The sequence below is a fragment of the Odontomachus brunneus genome, unplaced genomic scaffold, assembly GCF_010583005.1.
Source record: "Odontomachus brunneus isolate Ranch 3 - 2012 unplaced genomic scaffold, Obru_v1 Obru_scaffold_103, whole genome shotgun sequence".
Lineage (NCBI taxonomy): Eukaryota > Metazoa > Arthropoda > Insecta > Hymenoptera > Formicidae > Odontomachus > Odontomachus brunneus.
The window spans coordinates 256441-277583 of NW_022639553.1; the positions used below are offsets into that span (position 1 = coordinate 256441).

General features: G+C 40.6%; 1 protein-coding gene across 2 annotated transcripts in view; it reads left to right on the forward strand.

Annotated features, from left to right (window-relative positions):
* Positions 1–330: 330 nt before the first annotated feature.
* LOC116848987 (1-phosphatidylinositol 4,5-bisphosphate phosphodiesterase epsilon-1-like) overlaps positions 331–21143 on the forward strand; it is a 46751-nt gene continuing 25938 nt past the window's right edge. The window contains exons 1-4 of one of the 2 annotated variants that reach the window (XM_032825683.1): positions 331–662; positions 3176–3321; positions 11880–12075; positions 20407–20628. In XM_032825683.1, the coding sequence (XP_032681574.1) occupies positions 3299–3321; positions 11880–12075; positions 20407–20628 (441 nt within the window). In that variant the 5' untranslated portion in view covers positions 331–662; positions 3176–3298. Of the gene's footprint in view, positions 663–3175; positions 3322–11879; positions 12076–18442; positions 19535–20406; positions 20629–21143 lie in introns of those variants that run through there. The other variant, XM_032825684.1, reaches the window with a different exon arrangement.

Sequence of the window (21143 nt, forward strand, 5' to 3'; positions counted from 1 at the left end):
TTCAATAAAACATGACTTCCTGCATTTTATTTTCCCCTATTTGCTATTTTCCTTTATTTTCTACACGATTATGCGCGCGATCATTTCGCTATTGCGAAATTTCGGAGTCAAACTCACCCGTTCTATCTTTTCAGCAAGGCGAACGACGTCGCGTTTAAAAGCGTCGGTCTCGAGACACTCGCCCCGGAGCGAGCTTCGGGACGTTACACCGCAAAAATAACGCGTCTCTCTTTTGGAATCGCGGCAGAGAATCGACGAAAAGTCGCACGTTACGTCGCGAGAGCTGTACGCAAGAAAAACACTGAGAACAAAACGGGTGGATGATTTCAGAGCTGGAGAAGGGGCCGCAGCCGCAGCCGCCTCGGAGCTCTGAGGAGCTGGAGGATCTGCACAAGCTGCTGCACTTCCCCGAGGAGGTGGCGCTCAGGTTGACGGAGAGCGAGTACCAGCTATTCTACCAGGCATCACCGCAAGACTACCTAAGGCACGTGGCGCAGAGTCAGACATTGCAGAAATCACCTGCCAGGCCACCCCCGTCGCCGAGTCGCAGCGGCAGCAACTCCAGCACCACCAACAGCTCGACCCAGACCGAGGACCAATCCTCCTGGCCTTCCGCCACGGCATTCTCGAACGTGCAGATCCTCATCAATCGTTTTGCTGAGGTAGGTTGGGCGCCACGAGACGCTTTCCACGCTCGTGTCGTTTGTTTTTTCCTTTTTCCAAAGCATATTGATGCGAGTCGCGTGAAAGTTTAAGTATTAGAAGACCAAAATAATAAGAATGTCCAGAATTAGGTGCGTGCCCGGGAATTGATACTTTCACCTTATTGTGACCTTTTCAAATCAAAGGGAATGTTCACTTGAAGCAGAATACCCTTTTACGCGCGATATGAGAGACACAGCAAAGAGCCTTCAGAGAGGCTTAAAGAGCATTCTGCTTAGAATGTTTTGGTTTTAGGAGAATTCTTCTTTTGATACATAAGAATGAAATTTTCTACAATTCAAGGAATTCCGCTAAATATTATATTTCTTAAGGTGTTCAGAAAGTGTAGCTATAAAGAACAGACCTAATGTAATTCTTCTGACATGTAAAAAGCGAGACGCGCATACCCTATTAACCGCGAGAACGGCGATAAACGCGAATCGGCGAGTCGAAAGTACGAAAGACAGTCCGCGCCAAAGAACTCGGATCTTCAGTCTCGCGGAAACTCTCATTGGCCGTTTTTAATGAGGTATCCACTTCTCCAGTGGCTTTCCGTATGTTTTCACCCGGTACTTTCACCTACTCCGACTCGCACACGGCATACGTGGCACACGAACATCACCTGACCTCGCTCGCTACCACCCTCTCATTGCCATTTCCCACCCTAAATCCTCGTCCAAGGTTGAAAACGTTGGGCACCTCCACCCCCTGTGTGTCCCTTCGCTTTCCACACCATTCTCTTCAGCACCGCGCTAAACAAAAGCTTCGGGACAAAGAGAGAATTGTCGGAAAATTCCGGACGACGTTTCTCGTGAAAAACTGCTATCCGACTTGCGAACTGCTCGCGAAATGCCAATGGTATTTACTATATATCGATGTAACGAACACGGACTAATATATCTCGGTCATCGCTCGTCGCGTTCCTCAAGTCAGTTTGACGCTGCTGACAATTAAACATCGTTTGCGCTAATACGACTTTTCGAATGCGCTTAGTATCGATTTTTTTCTATTAAAGTGGAAAGATGAAAGCTGTCGTTTTGTTGGTATAAAATGTTAGAATAATATCCCACAATTAATCTTGTAAATGTGAGACAAACTCGAGCATTTGAGCAAACGTAAGATAAATGTACGGGGACACACATCTAATTTTGGACATTCTTAGTATTTTGATCTTTAAATAAGAATATTTCAATTATCAATATAACATAGAATATATGTGTATGTACACCTTATGTTTTATTTCTTATTGTTTTTGTCTTTAAATAGGAATATTTAAACTGTCAACACACACGTAACAATAGGATATGTGTATGTGTATTTTATATTGACAGTTCAAATATTCGTGTATAAAATAATAAAAATGTCCAGATTAATAACAACAATAATAAGAACAATAAGAGCCAAAATGCAGGTTTTAAACGCAAACAGTTACATAGATTAATTAAGAGTTTATTATATGATTTACCGAACGTTTCGACCATTGAATGTTGCTCTTTTCACGCGGTTGTCGATTACAAACATAGTCAATAAGGAATGTTCACAACGATTCACATTCGCCGTTAATAGTGGCCACATCCAATGGTCGAAACGTTCGGCAAATTATATAATAAAGTCTTAATCGATTTATGTAACTGTTTGCGCTTAAAACCTGCATTTTGGCTCTTATTATCCTTATTATTGTTGTTATTAATTTGAATTTCGCAGAGCCAGTTATAGTTCATTATTAAAAATGTCTAGGATTAAATATGTATTCGAAATTTGTTATGCTTACCTTACACTCGTTTACGAAACAGTTTGAACACGTTTTTACCGATAAAGTTAAGAATGCATCAAATTGCGCTTCACTGTTTGCGTGATAATCTGTTATATCAAAAGCCAAAGTGACAGTATATGATACAAGTATCGATTCTTTATTATATTCTTATCTAATAGATTATTCTTTATATATTCTTATTTAATAGATAACGATATAATGTAGGTGCTTACATCTTTTTCATGAATTCTCTTTATGACATCGAATGTTTCATATGTTATATATGTCACTTGGACTTCTGTCATTATTACTGCTTATGAATAATGACTTGTAATCGTGACTAGAGTTCCTCTAGTCAGAGTTAGGACAAAGCATGATGATTCCTGATTGGTCTGCAACCGGTCCGCTATGTTTGTAGATGATGTAATGAAAATAAGAGAGAAGTTCTAAGACAGAAATGCACACTGCAGCTTCTGTCTCTCACACACTCACTCACTGACTTCCTCCCTACAAATGGCAGATGATGTTCTAACTCTGATTTGAAAAATTCTAATCGTAATTATTTAATAGGCTCTTAACTTAATCAGAAATAAAAGTGTGTTCAAACCAAATTCGCAAACGAGTGTACGTACGATTGTCAACAACGCCAAAGTCGGTGTTGTAACAGTTAATAAGTGCGTTTGCGAACGAGCTTTAATCGTCATTGTCTGTGTTAATCAGGTAAGCTCATGGGTCAGCCACGCGGTCACCAGCGGTGCTACGATAGAGGAACGGCAGGCAGTGTTATCCTGTTTTCTACGCGTCGCGCAAACCTGTTGGAACATCGGGAACTTTAATTCAGCCATGGAGATAATCGCCGGTCTGAGGTAAGTGCGCGCATAATGCCCGTCGCTCGGCGAATGTCGCCGGGCGTTAAAGACGCTTTCACTTAAAAGATCAAGCTTTGAATCTAACTAACCCGCTCCCTGACAGCATTCATTTTACTTGCGCGGCAAGTCAGCCGAGAGTTCGTGCACTCGTTGTTTCGACTAAGTATGGAAGCTGTAATATAATTTCTCGGCTCCCGTAGCATTACGGAAGCCCATCCATCTTCATCCACCGTAAACATCTAACCGCGGACCAAAGTTGCTGTCGGCGCCAATAGATCATTACGAAAGACGACCACAGCACGCATCCCGTCAGTCTCGAGTTTCGATCGGATTAGGGGCTTGGCCGTCGTCAAGTGTAGGAATAACTATAATCGCACGGTGTTACAATTGCGATCGTCCAATTTATTGGATTAACGCGGCTGAGATTAACGGAGAATTTAATGACGCGAGTCGCGTGTCATTACTATAGGATAAATTAGGACAAAGCACATTGATTCCTGATTGATCTGCATTCTGTGCGCCATCAGAATTTCTGTATGGTCCGAGATGGAACAATTTTGTTGTAATTTTTACTGCAAATATTTTCTCCTACGATCTTCGCGAGATCCGCACGTCATGCAGAATTTCAAACGCGATGGTTATCCTCGGTTAATCACTCTCAATAATTCAGCCAAAAGTTGAGCATATATCACTTTCAATAATTATCAAGTTTTATTTGCAAGTAAGAATGTCAAATATACAGTGCGCCGCGCGAGGGTAAGATGAGAGATTCGTTTTGCGAATTATTAACTCTCGCGAATCTCACATGGGAAGGACTGGAAATTTTCGACAAGTTACGGGAATCGTGAGCTATGAAATACTGAATACCGAGTAAGATCTATAAAGTATACGGTCTTCCCAACGAGAGACCGTGGCGTTTAATTCAAACTCAAAGCTCTCCCGAAACTTTTGTATATATGCCACACACATACATGACGCTGTGACTTTCAAAGTTGCGCTCGCTCAATTAATCTTCATTTCTCGCAATGAGAAAATCTCGAAATTACATTTGTTCGTTGAAACAACGGTCTCCCGGTTTGCTCGAATTTTTCACATAAATACGCCTCTCAAGTTTCTCCACTGTGGTTGTTAAAAGAAGATCTTCGGAGTAATCGCGAAGAACAACGAATCCTTAATTTCAAGAGCATATTTCTCCTCTCTTCAGTCTCTTCAGTCTCGTCCACAAGTTGGCAGTTAAAAGAACTTCGTGTTCAGTGTCTGTCCCCTCTGCGTGACTATTAGCCACGAAGTTGGACGAGATTCTTCAGGAGTGCACTCGAAGTGAATTAACCCCTCGCGAAGAATTATGAAGTACTATTATTCGAGCGAAACATTCCATTCGTCTAAGGCAGATATTCCGGACGAGATATTCTCATCGCACTGCGATGTTCGCAGAAAACGTTCGCGTTTTAACGAAGAGATATTCGCGCGTCTTGCATCTGATCGATTTGTCGCCAATCCGATCGCGTCAGAGACCCGCTGTGAATTTATCCGAAACACGTTTCCTTTAACGAGACAAGTACTCCGGTGAGGTAAATAAGACGACGGGGAGCCAAGTTAGCTGCCACATAATCGAGTATAATGCGAACTTTCGTCTCGAACTTTCGTCGATAAAAACTTCGCAATATCGCCGGGAATCCGATCAAAATGTACTTGATGCGATTGCACGAGTGCGCTTCTCCGGACGGAGTTCGACGCGAGCGATCTACAAAACAGTCGGGCCGCTCTGATACGAAATCAAAGACCATTCAACAAGTATCGAGCTTGTACGATGTATCCTCTGCTATCTTGAATCCCCAGATCCAATTTTGTCGACGGGGATTTAAATCTCCGGAAAATAACGCTACGAATGTTCAGGATCTTTGACATTCTCGCGGTCACGTGTTCGGAATCACCGATGACTGAACGATCAAAGATTCTTTGTCCGCTGTGGCTGCCGATCGATCGCCTGCGGCACTCATGATTCAACTTACGGATTTCCGACGGGAGACCCAAGCAGAAAGAGTGACCTTTTCCTAGCTTCCTAGCCAGTAACTGCCTGAATAGAAATTTTTATCTTACTTCCGATCTCAATATTCCATTTAACACGTATTTTGAGGCTATGGAGCCTATATCGATCTCCTCTCATTATGTTTAACTTACTAGCTTTGTCAAGAGGCATTGTTCTTTTAGAACCCCCAAATGACACTTTGTGCATTTTCTGTCCTACTAAAGAACATAATAAATTTCTCTGGAAACAGCAAATTCTTTAATTATAATTCCTAAAATATAAGCAGATAGATAGATAGGAGCGTTTATTGCCACTCTAGAGAGATCCTTAAAGTTTTGTATTAATAATCGATACGTAAGATTCATCTCAAGCGAAATATTCAAAACTCAATTGAGATCTGTATTGAAATTGGTCTCAGGCGAGATGCTTAGGTCTGAATTTCAAGTTATATTAGAGAGTTTTGGATTTGAAATTTTTCACTTTTTATTAGTGAATCATACGACATTCATGACATTGCATTTGTAATTGCACTTCAATTAAAAAACTCATCTAATTTATCTAACTCTACATTCAGATCCGAGTATCTCCCTCGAGACAAGTTTTAAGTAAGGATTAATACAGACTTTGGACTGTGGAGTGCTTTAGTTGAATCGCGATCTCAGATCTGAATTTATATCAGAGTTTTTTATTTGAAATTTTTCTACTTAGGTATATGTTCGTCCCGTCATCAAAAAACGATAATTAGAGCTGAATAAGCATTCCTCAAGTCCACACGGAATTGGCGATTTGTGCAAAAATTAAGATGTGCTCATCCTCTAATTGCCATCGCTACTCTATAAATGTTCTCGTCGAGCGATCGGACGCCTTTCATGAAATATCGCGTCGTATCTCCTCGGTAAAAACATCGTTAGGCATCTCGTTACCTCTGATCAGGAATTAAAATTACGACAATTCCGACGTTCTCGGCGTCGTTTAAAATATGAGTTAATCTATATTTCGTGCCTCGGTATTACGTTTCATTAAAATCTGCAATTAACGAATTATTATATCGGTTACGAGTCTCGTTGCATGGTTATTTAAATATTTAATTCCGAATGAGACCAGATCCGCCGTTCATACTACTTAGAAATTAACGCATTAAGATCACGTTATTTACTCAGAACTCAATCTCGGACGGCCAGTAATTATTATATAACTCACATGCATCCCTGTTGAGCATCGTCGAAGTGCAGTTCGGATTTCAAACGGGAAGCCGGCGAATACTCGCGAGATGATTGAAATACTTATACCAAAGTCTCTTTACTGCGGCAAGCATAAACGTTACGGGGTAACGACTTGCTCCCGGGCATATTCCTACCCCTTCGTCCTATCTTGCGCACCTTACGTGCCTTATCTTGAGAATAATAGTAACTGCATCACCATGAAACGGCAGAAGAAGAAACGCATTTGTTACACGCTAATCGTGGAAGCAGTCGATTTGCTCGTGAATAATGGCGATTGATTGCAATCGTTCATTACACAGATTATCCTGTTTGCTGAATTTATATTCGAACTTAACGACCAGCTGTGAAATAAACTTTAACGATAAAGCGATGTAAATAATATTGTGTGATATTTAATTTCAATAACCGAGAAATAATATCAAATGATCAAAATTGTTGTTAAAGAAAGATTAAATCTGTCAGAAAATATGCACGGAGAGAATATCATACTTTGTTTTGTCATATAAATTCTTTTCAATTTTATTATGTAATGCAGAAATAGGCTGTCAGTAAGTTTATCTTGCTAAAGAACACAATAGATTTTTCTGAAAACAGCAAAATTCTTTAATTGCATATTTCCAGTTCCTAAAATATAAGCAGATACATAGATAGAAGCGTTTATTGCCGCTTTAGCGAGACTCTCAAAGTTTCGTATTAATAATCGATACTTGGAACTTACCTCAAGTGAAATATTTGGAATTCAATTGAGGTCTATATTGAAATCTGTCTCAGGCGAGATATCCAGAACTGAATTTCAAGTTATATCAGAGTTATATCAGAGTTTCTGATTTAAAATTTTTTATTTGTGAGTCATATGACATTCGTGACATTGCGTTTATAATTAAATGAAAAAACTCACATCTATCTCTACATTCAGATCCGAGTATCTCACTCGAGACAAATTTCAAGTATGGACCATTAATAAGGCCTTAGAGTTATATAAAAATTCTTTAATTGTAGTGTCTTTAATTTTCGCGATTACAAATGTATATAAAGTCGCATGTATCATACAATTTAATTGAAAAACTTAAATGTAACTTTACACTCAGAACTAAATATCTCACGTGAGAAAAGTTTCAAGTAAAGATTATTAATACGAATCTAAGAGCGTTGCGATAAAGACGCACAATACATGCGTGCGACATAATTATAATTAAAGTACGATTTAATATAATGAGTAGCGATGTGAAACGACGCGAATTACTGCAGAATATGGGTCTATTTCTCGGCTACAAGGATCGATAAACTCGGGAGGATGCTGCAAGGCAGTTATGAGGATAATTACGGCGAACGTATAATTTTCTTTCGCGAAAACGTAGCCGGAGTCACGGCGTAATTTATTATTATTAGACGCGTATACATGCTTCTTCTAGCCGGATCCGTGTCTTATCGCACTGGAGAGTGCCTCGTGGCAGTACGCTTTATTGAGTGTATTTCGTGAAAGTTTTATCGACCACCGCGACACGTAGCTCATTCTGCGGATGTTTCTCGGCTCTATGCTCCACCCGGAAGCCATTTCCCGAAACGATTCGACGCCGTAATCGCATTATTTCGCGAAGTGAGTTCTTTCGGTGCTGCGAGCTCTTTCGTTCGAAGCGATGCCTCGCACAACGAGCGGAATGATCGCTCGTCGACGAGTAATACGCGCAGCTTTCGATAGGTGTATGAGCGCCATTAATTCTTCAGAGGTCAACGAGCGCACGAGCCGCTCGCGCTATTCGCTCGTGAAACGGCTCGTCTGCTCGTTTGATAATTAATTCTTGCCGGGTGTGAGGGAGCACCGAGAGGAAGAGGAGAGAGGAAAAACGAAAGAAAGAAGAAAAAAGAGAGGGAGAAAGAGTACAAAGTGATATCTGCACGATGGACTTTTAAAGTCTCAAAGAACGTCTCGCGAAGTTTTCAAGAGCGTCGCGTGCTCCGACGCGGCGCGGCTTTGAAAGGACTTCGCGACTCGGGAAATTTGATTTGATTAAATGTCGTATTTTAAGCAACGTATCTGACATCCGCTGGCATCGGAGTAGCGCGATTTTCATTCAGCATTTCTGCGCCCGCTCGTAAATCCGTCCGACCGAACGGATACGTTTGCTGGCGGGTTTTATCGCTTTAATTTGGACTTTCATTACGGCCTTCCACGACGAATGCACGCGCAGGCAGAAACACGTGCTCCACCGCCCGGGCTCCATTCCGACTGGAAAATAACTGACGCTGATTGCCTTGATATCGTTATTTGTGCGGGAAAAATACTCGGCAGAATTTCAGCGCGGGGGCTGGCTTCTTTGTAATCTGCTAGGCATCCAAAGGAGAATACTTTATTAAAGGGTTTATATCGCGAAGCTGAAGAACACGTTGAGAGAATTCACTCGAGCGCCTTGATCAATGCTCCACGTGCAAGTCTAAACGCGACGCGTAGCGAGGCAACTCGGCGACTTATTCACGCGGATAAGGAAAATGACAAGTGTCTGAAGAAAAATGTCCCGTACCTCGTGTAGATTAGGTCAAAATTGAACACAAAATTCCCCTGCCATTTTGCGAATAACCATATGAAATTTTGAGTTATTAATTAGAAGATATTGGCGAATAATCACGTGTCATATTGCCAGATAAGTTGTGATAACGACGCCTGCCGTTGGGTGTTTGTAGATTATGTTAAACTGAACGAAAAAGTATAAATAAGTTTATAGCTAGAAATGTTGGACCTATCTTAAATCTTGAATTCTACAACGCAATAGAGTTTGCTAAGTTAGCAAAGGTTTAATTCTAATAATACAATTTATCTCTACTTTAACTATGATGACCGAAATGTTCACTTTCTTTAGTAAATTTCAAAATAGGTGTTAAATGGAATAATGAGACTAAAAGTAGAATCAAAATTTCGACTCGAAAATTCTTTGATGTTCGATCAAATAATTTAAAGGTCTACGAGAACCAATGCACCGGTATCATTATCGAAATCATTTAAACGTTTCGATCCTAATTCGAATCATCTTCAGTAGTTAATATTCGGAAAACTCACAAACATTATTACTGTACAGATCAAGTATCAAGAGAAAGTCGAATGAGCCAGATAACAAGACGACGAATGAAAGACATGTCGCAATCTCAATATTCCACTTAACGTCTACTTTGACACTCTGAAGCCTACCTCTGTTAGTTTTATTTAATCTACTAGCTTTGCCGTGAAGTGTCCTTTAGAAACTACAAATGACATTTCGTGCGTTTTCCGTCACTTAGAGGTAGAATGCCAGTTTCCATGTGTATCACACGTACATTGATCATTCAGAATATGTTAGAAAATTCAAGTTTGAAACAGGGCTAAAATTTTAACTCGGAAATCTTCTTTACTTTTATTAGTGACGCACAATTTTACGTGGTTGGTCACAAGATGGTAGAGGAATTTTATATTCAATTTTGACCCAATCCATAATATGTGCACAAGATACGATAGGATACTTATCGTCGGACACTCTGTACATGACATGAAAAAGGACCAGAGTAGAGATATCGAACTTTACTTCCGCCTCGACGAACTTTTCAAGACACGGGGTAGCCTCGCGCCATCGATCAATCATCACTAAGTGATGATCCCCGGTGGTTTCGCCAGATTCGAGTGTTGGGGATAATGGCAGTGCTAATAAAATCTATTATACGCATCGATACTGCCATCGGGGGGTCACCGAAAACGTCACAAACGTCGTTCGTTCAATCGCCGGACTCGGAAGCTGCGGCGGAAATTGCATCGATGAGCGCGGTATCGCCCGGCGACAGAAATTCCTGGGGGTCGGCTGGCCCCGGCAGTTTACGTTGGCCGAGCGGTCGTTCGCGGCCATCGCCTCAACCCTTGGCCGCGGATAAGGGCGGCCGCCATTATGGCTGTCGCGTCCGCGAGCAACTTCCGCCGGCGGAGCGCGCGCTCCGCGTTGGTTCCCATCGCAAACCAGCCGTGGAAATAAAATACCTTTCAGTGCCGGAACTGTAAAGTTACACACGCCCGGTGTCGTGCGCATCCCGCGAATGAGAGGATAAAAGTTTCAGAACGAGCGCGGCTGCCGCTATCCTGCATGCCGTCGGGAAACGTTCCCAGAACCGTTCGCCGACGGGGTTAACTGGCCGCGTCGCGGAGGATGTTTCAAGTAGGGAGATAATGAACGCCGTAATAGTAAACGTTTTGTGATTTTAACGAGCAACATGGTGCACAACACCGTGGGAGGTAATCGGCGAACGTAAGCCAGCTGACTCCCGCGCGCGGATGCCGGGCGACAATTGCGTTAGCTTAATTTTCCGCCATACGAATGTAAATTGTTGTAATTAAATTGCACCCTACCTCCGATGCTGAACCGTCGTTGCCGCGGCAAATGCTTTCTCCGCATTTGTAAAACACACGATGATCTTCCGGGCGTGCATTCTGCGCGCTTAATTCGTGATGCATGGGATTGCAGCGCGCTCGAATTCCGGATGCCGTTGCACAGGTTGTTTTTCAGCTTTGGTAGTAATTTAACTTGATGATTTCAGTCAAGTGTTCTTGATGATGCAATTGCGGCTTCTGAAGCTTATTAATAATAATAACGGCTCAATAATTCCACGCCAAAGGTAAACCGTCGCGTAATGTTGATGTACAAGATTGGGATATTAGTAGCAATTAGCAGGTATTATTCGAATTGGGTATTATTCAGAACATTAAATCCTATCTAAGTCATCCCCTAATCTTTTGATCTACGGTTTAACCTTTAAACAGTTTACGTGTAGTTCTGCCAGCCGCGGTCGATTTGAAGAAAATGAGATCAATCGCGATCGCCTGCATCGAAAGTCGCCACGATTATTATTGGCGACTGCATCTTGCTTAGAAATAATTTAAATAATTTCTTGGAATGAAATCTCATTCAAAACGAGTGAAAAATGGCGGTATTTTCACTCAAAGCGACAGTGAAAATACTGCCACTTAAAACCGGAAGAGTGAAAGTTTCACTCAAATTTAAAATGAATTCTGACTCTATATGAGAGGATGTTTCAGTTGATTAGAATAAACATGTTCCTGTGACAACGGAATACATCAGATTCACTTCTCAAATTTAAATAAAGATATTCACTCGGTGATTCAGAGTGAAAAATTCACTCTATGAATGACAAGTCACTCGAATTCGAGTGGTTCGATGGTCACTCCACTTTAGTGAAGTTTCATTCCAAGAAATTTAGAGAGTATTCTTACGTCCACGAAAATCATCTCGCCATCGTCTCGTCTAATCTCAAGTGAATGTGTTATGTTGCAGGTCCGATAAGCTGAACCCGCTTTGGAACATCTCGAGAGAGCCTATACCGGTTCTGGACAATCTCTCCAAAGACTTTCTGTCTTCCGAATATAAGTTTGCGCTTGCCCGCGCCCTCGCGATGCCGGAATGTCCGGTGGTACCATTCTTCGGGGCCTTCGTGCGCGAGCTGCGGGACATTATCGAACTCGAAACGAAGGTAAGCTCTCGTGAAAAATTCACGCCAATTGATATCTGCACTCACTTAGGGAGATCGTGCCGCATTCAGTATGCTTGGACACAGAGGAACATTTGCACGAGTAGAGTCGATGTGTTGCGCATTGTGTTGTACGTTAAACAAGTCGGCGTCCCGCTTAAATTTGTTTGCATATAAGAGCCTCATTTAAATGTTACACATCAGCGATGCCCTTTGCATCCTCCCTCGTCGTTGTTCAGAGATTTGCCGGATAATTTCGGGTATTATACCTCTTCTATGAAGATCACGTTCTTCGTCGACACAAGATGAGATTACCAGATCAGCACGCGCGCTCACGTTCGTCGAGCAGAAGACTGGTTATCCAGATAGTACATGTGACTCAACTTCATCAAGCGTGAATCGGTCTTCCTTACCAAGTGTTCAAACGTGTGGAACACGATACGACGAGGGAAAAGATAGCAGGGTTGAGGAGAGGCAGAGAGAGAAAGAGAGAGAAGGGAGCTTGTGAGAGATTGAATGCTTTCACCAAGGGTTCGCGTACGATTTGGCAAGCGACCAAAGAAGTTCATCGATGAGCCCCATCGTTGTGTCCCCTCCGAGCGCATCACAACTGGGTTTGCGGGTACGAGGGACGGTCAATGACACAGCAAATTTACCAGAATCCTCCTTGGCGAGGGCCACTTGACTGCTTAAAAGATAGCGGGAACTTTGCTGCGGAATTCACTCAAAGAGGACGAACTGATAAGAGATTAGGGCGAGCGGGAAAATTTGTGTCAGGACTCGAGGGTGCATATCTAAGTTACAAAAGTCTCACTCGGGAAGACGACTTCTCGGGACAATACCGAATGTCGTGTCACAGAAAGTATTACAACCCTCTCCCTCTCTATTTTTCTTTCTCTCTCTCTCTTTCTTTCTAAAAATTAAATTAGTCTAAATTATTCTATATTAGAGTTACATATTAATCAATTCTAAAAAAAGTTTTTCGCTGAAATTACAAGAAACGAGACCTGTTGCAAGTCTGGTAGACAAAATAGAGCAAATGGAACGCTATAACCCTATATAAATACTAACAAAATAAAGTTACAACCAAAACTCATTAATCACTCATTAATCACTTTATTCAATACTCATTAATTACTTTTTTATAAACACTCTTAGAAGGCGACGCCCTAGAGTGATGAAAAGAAGCATTTATACTGAGAAAAACTGCTCGGGTATCAGAACAAAAGTACATTCGCTGTTTGATGGTCGTTAGGGAAGCAGGTCGAACAGTTATAAGTCATTTTCCATCATTTGTCATTTTAACAAACATACATTGTGATATACAGATGTATACATACTGATATACAGATCACATTTATTCTCGTCCATTTAGATTAAACTAGTTATGTCTTCATTAAAGAAGCGTCGCTTAGAGCAGTAAATTGAAAGTAACAAATTATTTGTTCCCACTACGGGGTCGTCACTTGCTGCCCCATATCAGCAAACCATTTGTTGCGGTGTGTTGTTAAATTAGCAAAACTTTTCCTCTCAGTATATTTATCTACCTATCTTTTTCTTGGAAAAGTTGAGTCGTCTGCAGTAAATTCGCAATATCTGACAGCTCGTTAATAGAGCAATTGGGTAGATCGAACTATCGGTACAGATGCGAGAAATCAGGTTAATCCCTCGGCCGTGAAGGAGAAACGAGTTCGCGCTGCAAGAGGGATTACTTGGAGTGCTATCGCGCCGAGGATTGCGCGACGAAATTCTTGAACGGGCTTTCACGAAGAAGCAGCGCCCGAAGAGCAACAGCGACGACGGCGGCAACACTCCACTGTAAAAACGACAAGGAAAGGGGTTTCTATCGGCCTCCAGCAGCTACGATGGTTGTAGGCCGGCGGAAACTACTTGCTCTTGTCGCTAACGATCGTCATTGGGGGCGACGGAATAGCCGCGTCTCCGTTCTTTACAGCGTCACGTTATTTGGTGGTAAGAGGCGCATCGAGCTCCCGCAACGAAAATCACCGGTTCTAAGAGTGGCCCATGAAACTTAACCAACTACAAGCTCGGGGAGTCGACCGGTCGTTAAAACCAAGCACGCGTCTGGCGCCGTGAGATTGTAATTAGACTTCTATCCCGGTGCTGAGCGCGCGACGGCATTGCGAGCTTGCGACATGGGACGCCCGTTTCGGAAAATGGCGTAAACAAGCGGCGTAAACCGAACTTTGCGAGGTCTGCTCGAATGAGCAGATAGAACTAGTTCCTTTTAACATCCGTATCTGAATACTGTACGCCATTTAATGTTCCCTTCGCGCGTTCCATTTAGCCACTTCATATGTTGAATACGACTATTTTGTTTTCACTCTATGCGTCCTGCAATTAATATCGCATGTTCATATCTGAGAGAGGAAAATCGGACGAACTACTCTTACGCCGCGAGATGAGATGACAAGTTATTGTAAAACGAATATGATGATACATAAAGCATCTACGAGACACTCAATTGTATGAAGTTGGTGCAAAAGAATCGTTGTGTTTCTATTAGGGAGTTTGAATATTAAACGGAAAATAAAAAGTCCTTGTTAGATTTCTAAAAAATATTGAGTCCGTATTGTTCATTTTACTTGACAAAATTATTAGTCCTTCGGAATTGGATAATTTTATTTTCTATTTTATTTGACAAATATGACGAATTATTGGTACCAATCTAGCACCTTTTCTAAGTAATTTAGCATAATGTGTATTGGGTGTGTGTGTGTGTGTGGATGTACAATCGACTATTTTAAATTTCTCGGAAATGCGTGATTCGTCAATGAAGATCACGAGTCAAGTTTTTAGCCATATTTTCGCCATATATCTGAGTTTTCTAACATCTATATATCATCTATATATACTGAAGGATACATACAGAAAATAAAGTTCTACTTAGTGCCTCTACAAATAAACCTACCCAAAAGGTACACTCCGATTTCTCTCTAATTTGACACAAATATAGAAGTACAAAAAATATTTAGGTCATATTTTTTCATTTTGGCTCACTTTGAGTTTCATGGGCAGTTATAACTTTTTAATGTCCTCACTCCTATTATCAACAAATGTAACAAAAATACATAAGAAATAAAACTGAATACAAAATATAATTAAATAATTTTAACAAAATCGACATAGCTGAGACACAAATCAATCCAAATTTCTTTAGCCGAGATTTCAACCAAAATATTTCAAGTCTGTGCTAAATTAGTCAAAAATAGTTCGAATCTCGGCCAAACCGAAATCCGGCAATTAAAATTTTAACAAAATCGGCATAGCTAAGACATGAAACATACTAAATTGCTTTAGCCGAGATTCTAACCGAAATATTTCAAGTCTGCACTAAATTAGTCAAAAATCCGAATCTTAGCCAAATCGAGAAATTATTTGTATAAATAATTTTTTTCAACTTTTTATATGTTTTGTTTAAACATTTTATTATTTATACAAATAATTTTACACATTTGACTTAATATTTATAATCAGCAAACTAAAAACGCCTATATTTTGTATTCAATTTTATTTCTTATGCATTTTTGTTGCATTTGTTGGTGATAGGAGTGAGAACATGAAAAAGCCATAAACTACCCATGAAACTCAAAAGTGGGCGAAAAGGAAAAAATATGATCTAAATATGTTTTATACTTCTACATTTGTGTCAAATTAGAAAGAAATCAGTGTGTAACTTTTGGGTAAGTTTACTTGTAAGTGGCAAAAACGCACAAAATGCTATTTGTAAGTTTTAAAGAGGTCGCCTCGGCAAAGTTAGTACGGTTAAGTAGAATCAGAAGAGGCTGATGTAGTTTCCAGAGTACCAAAGTAAGCGTTAAATGGAATATTGAGCTCGAAAGTACGATCCAAATTTCGGCTCGGGATATTTCAGATTACTTAAGATTACAACGTGCGATTCTTGAAGCGCAAGAAGAAGCCCAGCAAATCTATCATTCGGATATTTGCATATTGCTGAACTAATTGAGTTTCAGCTCTAAAATTCTATATCAATTGACATTATAGAAACAAAGCAAACAACATGCTTCGCTCCAAAAATCGAAGACCAAGCGGCTGTTGACATAACATTGTTTATTACTCTCCTTCTCTTTCTCTCTCTCTTGATCTCTTCGTAGAAGATAATCTTCTAAAAGAATGTATCCATGACGAACGTCGCGGTTTACAGATAAAATTCCAAATCGACATCGGTGCGCCAAACCAGTGTGCGTCGCTCTGTTATCCCAGGGTGTCGGTCGCCCCATCGGCACGTACGACCTGCGGTGTACACCTCTGCGAAGGGGTAACAAGGTTGAGCAACAGACACCACGAAAGTCGCCTCATTCGTCCGACGTCACGTCCGCCGCGAGTACTCTCCGGTTTTAATCTTTAAAGGACCAGATGTTACAATGTCCCGGTTGGCATACTTTCTGTCCGCATCATTATTCGCGGATAACGTTAAGAGGGAGAGAGAGAAAAAGAAAAGAAACAACAAACGGTCAGGGCCGTGTAAAAAGCTTTCGTGTGCTGATGTAAGGAGGGAGCTTTTTATCTGTTCCCGAATTTTGTATCAAAAAAGAATATTAAAAAATGTTACCAGCTTAGAACATTTATTTATAAATTTACTTTGAAAATATAAAAATAGAAATAGATAACACATTAAAATTATAAGAGATAATTAAAATTTTACAATTCTATGATAAATTAAAAGCTTTTTTTATTCAATTGTTAACTAAAGAAATAAAATCACAGTCTTGAGCTATTTCATTCGCAATTCGTAAAACTGCACAAGTATTTAATCGTTTTTGCGCTATTGATGATTGTGCCGGAGTCCTTTGATACTGGGGACCCGCATGCAACGCACTCTCTGCACCCTCCATTTGCACGGCCCGGCAAACAGTAATATTTTGTCGAGAGCTAAGCACAAACTGTAGGGTGAAATACCCTTAGGGACCAACTTATATGCGAGTGGAAACATTCTTCAAGAGAATCCGAGACCCGCGTACGAAAGAACAAGATGTAACGATGGAGTTGCTTACTCCAACACAAGCCAAACGCTGAATTAACGTCTCTTTTAAAGCCGACCTTTCCTCTAATAAGAAACTAATTATTAGAGCCAGAGGTGACCTCCGCTTCAACCGTTTAGCTTGAACTCTTGCAGTCTCGTATCTTCGAGGCGACTTTACGTCGCGTTCACTGTCGCCTGCATGTCGCTCGTGTCTCGGCAAACACGTAAACACGTGTGGACACACGTGAGAAGTGTATTCAAAGGACCAATATAAAATGAAGTGTCGCGCGTCATCGAACATCGAGCGACTCGTTACTCGCGAGCGACGAGGGAAAGACGTAATGTTCAAAAATCGCCACGAAAGCGCTTCTAATTCCGAGTACCACTTCAGACGATGATCCTCACGTTTGGCCAGGCTCTCTGATGCGCTGACGGGGCTGCGAGGCGAATCGATTCTCGATCGGAAACGGACGAACGAGTAACGTACGGCATCTCCGTTTCTCCGTTTGCGCGCACGAGGGAATCGAATTAATATCGAATATATTCTCTTCCCCGTGAACACACACACACACACATAGTCACAAGGTGATCGTGATGTAGCCGGATTATCCTACTGGCAGCAATGCTCCCGCGGGTTTCGGCACGTTTGCAATTTGGATCGCGCGACTTAGCGGCGATGCTGTTCGACGGCGGATCGATTAGCGGCTAGCGCGGCGAAACAGCATTACCTTGTGACGCGGCGTCGAGGAACGATCACTTCGATATATCCGTACAATATATTAGGGTTATCGGGCAGCGGTTAATCGTAAGCCGCACTAAGGTTCTCGCCGCTGCAGAAAGCCTCCTCCGCTGCGGAAAGCCTCCGTGCGCTGCACGGAGAAACGAACTCGCGAATCGGCAAATGCGCTCACAGAGATACACAGAGAAAATACTGTAACAACAATTACAAGGAAATTTTTGTAATCTTGGACTGTAGAGAAATATTCTTCACCGAAATTACTACACGGAAAAAAAATATATATATATATTTCTTTTTATGTAAATTCTTTTCAATTTCGCTATTTTTACTAATTTTATTATGTTTCTAGCAGTGCAGAAATAACCTCTCAATAAGATCTCTTTCTATCTTGTTAAGGAATATAGCAAATTTTGCTACACGGAAAGAATATTCTAATTTTTTTCTTGATAAATTCTCCTCAATTTTATTATATTTTTAATGCATAAACAGCAGCTTGCAAGAGCTGAGTTCTTTTTAAGTGTCACAATTATTTTCCTTTTAATTATAAAAAAATCTTCTCAAGGCTATATATAAGAGGATTTTATTAAAAAAAGATCATATATATTTTTTATAATATATAAATATAATGATTTTTATATTATAATTTTAATATAATAACCAGTTTTTCAAGAAATATTTTAGAAAGAAATATAATTTCTTACCGTAATTTTTACTACAATCATTTTCTCCGTGTAGAAATGTGTGTCCATGTATATTATTTGTAGTAGATTTAAGAATCTCAATCCATTAAGAGGAATAATGGTAGAAGCAATTCTGTATAATAATAATTCTATATAATAATATCTGAGAATATACTTCCGTCTTCGTTTAAATTATAGTACACGAGAATATTTCCACGTGAAAAAACTTGAATGGAATTAAATTCGTTAATTTTGTCGGTAAACTGCATTTTCAGTCGAGAAACTCCACTAAAGGTAAGACTAGTCGCCAACCTTTCTCTCTCTCTCTCCCTCTCTCTCTTTCTCTGTCGTGCCACTCACGTTTACAAGATTGTCAAGAGATTTACACTTTTGAAAAGGCACTTTATATGTTAGCACTCGTCGAGACCTAAAGGGCCACCCAATACTGTTGACGAACACGCGACATTTCGAGGGTGCATCTCGAGAAGAAACCGTAAACTATCGATCTCCGTTGTTGCGAAAGTCCCACTCTCTTCTTCGGCGACACAAAGAGAGCTTCGTTACCGAGATTATCGAGTCTACATCCTCAAAATAAGCGACGTTCCCCTCGTTGTGTGCTCACACATAAAACATAAAACGCGGCGTAGCGAGAGACGAGCTTCCCAGAATCTCCGCGATCCGAATCGGATGTTATTTCATCGGCAACGGATTAATTTACATGCGTCGATTGCGCCGTAATTCGTCATATTTCCTTTATTTCATTCCATTCGCGTGCGCCGACGTAATCCCCCGCATAGCACGTTCTCGGCTGTGCATGCATGCCACGATAACAAACGTTCTGATAAACCTGCGCACTCGTTTCCTTCCTTATATGTATATTTGTCGCGAGATACTTGTTTACGTTCACGGACGAACGTCGTGTGAAACCATAGGGTAATTTTGTACACCTCTGTGTTGTAATTTCAAGCCATGACAATGTTTATTTTTCCTTTCCGGCGTGCACACGTGTATTCGTTAGAGCAACATGTTGCGGCTGAGGTATGTTTGCTTAGAGCATGGCATATTCATTCAAAGAAAGACTTTAGAGACAACCAGGCAAATTTGAGCACGTTTTTAATCTTGATGCCTGCTGAAATTTCACTGATTCGCTTTTTGCATAATCGCTATCGTTATCGCGATGTAGCTTTTCATCGTACGAGGCGTCCCGTGTAATAAGAGTAAACTAACCATTCATTGCTAATAAATACACAATGCTAATGTATATTTTATATGTACATTAGCGAAATCTTCAAAAGGAAATTCCTTTATTGAGATAGCTGAAGATTTATAGCTTAGTTAGTTCAAGTAAAAAGTGTAGCCAAATTTCACCTCTTTTCCATGGGATTTTGTGAAATCTTGAATATTCCAATAAATAATACATCAATTTAAAGCTTAGGATGAGTAGATTAAGAACGTAAAATATCAATATTATTCTCGTTTGGGAAATAAACTAACTGTTGCTAGTATGGCTGTTTGTTGAGATTGCAACTTTTTGAACTGTTTACCTCCCAAACTAGATTACAAGAACAATATCGAGACTTAATATTCTTAATCTACTCGCGGCATAAGCTTCAAACCAATATATTAATTAGAATATTCAAAGTTTTCGGGAAAAGAATGAAATGTTTATAGGCACATTCGGTCGCATACTTTATGGCTTAGAATTTAGTGAAGTTTCGTCATTTTCTGTATTTATGTGTCCCAATGATGAGCTAGCCTTTCTTTTTCAAACTTTAAACGCTAATATATTTCTCATAAGAAATATGGCGGCCTCACCCTTGTCGCACAGGACGCCATGTGCGAGATAAACTCCGCTTGGCAAAAATCACGATCAAAGTTTTTGAGGAATATCCGTCGACGGCATGTTCCAGCCTCAGCCCGAGTTCAGGGAAAATCGCGAGTCGCCACGTGGTAGCGTTAAGGAGAGCGAACCTCTTGAACACGTGCCTTCGTCTGCGCCGACTGCAAGGATCACCATCGAGAGTAACACGGAGGCGCCGTTAGGATGGAGTTCGAGAAGCCCCTTGAACAAACCAGAGAACCCCGTGCACGACACGAATTCCGTTCTCGATACAGTCGCGCTCTTCCACAAGGTAAGATGATGGGCCTACTAAGTTCCCTTGACGCGTGTTGAACGCCGGCCTCAAAGCGGTAAATTGTTGCGCAATAGTGCCACTTTTATTTAAAATCCCTTCGCAAAACGCGTATATGCAAAACGAAGCAAATTAATGTGACTAGATGCGAATTTAAATTGAACTGTCACCCGCAGATACAGTTACTTTTAGTATGGAACGTACCGATTTTAAATAATTAGAAAAGCAATGTGGGGAGAACACGCGCGGGTTTCCGCGAGTTATTATTTCTGATAGCAACAATCACATAATAATTCTGTTCAATTATCCACAATTAACAGAAAATGTTGAAAATATTCTTATCAGTTATGTCATATATTTTTTGCACAACAAATATGTAACATGTATACAATAAAAATGTCTTTATAACGTATAGATTCGTTTCTGTTGATTACAGACAATTCAAAAATTGTTACGTGATTGTTGCTACATATATATATATATATATATATATATATATATATATATATATATAT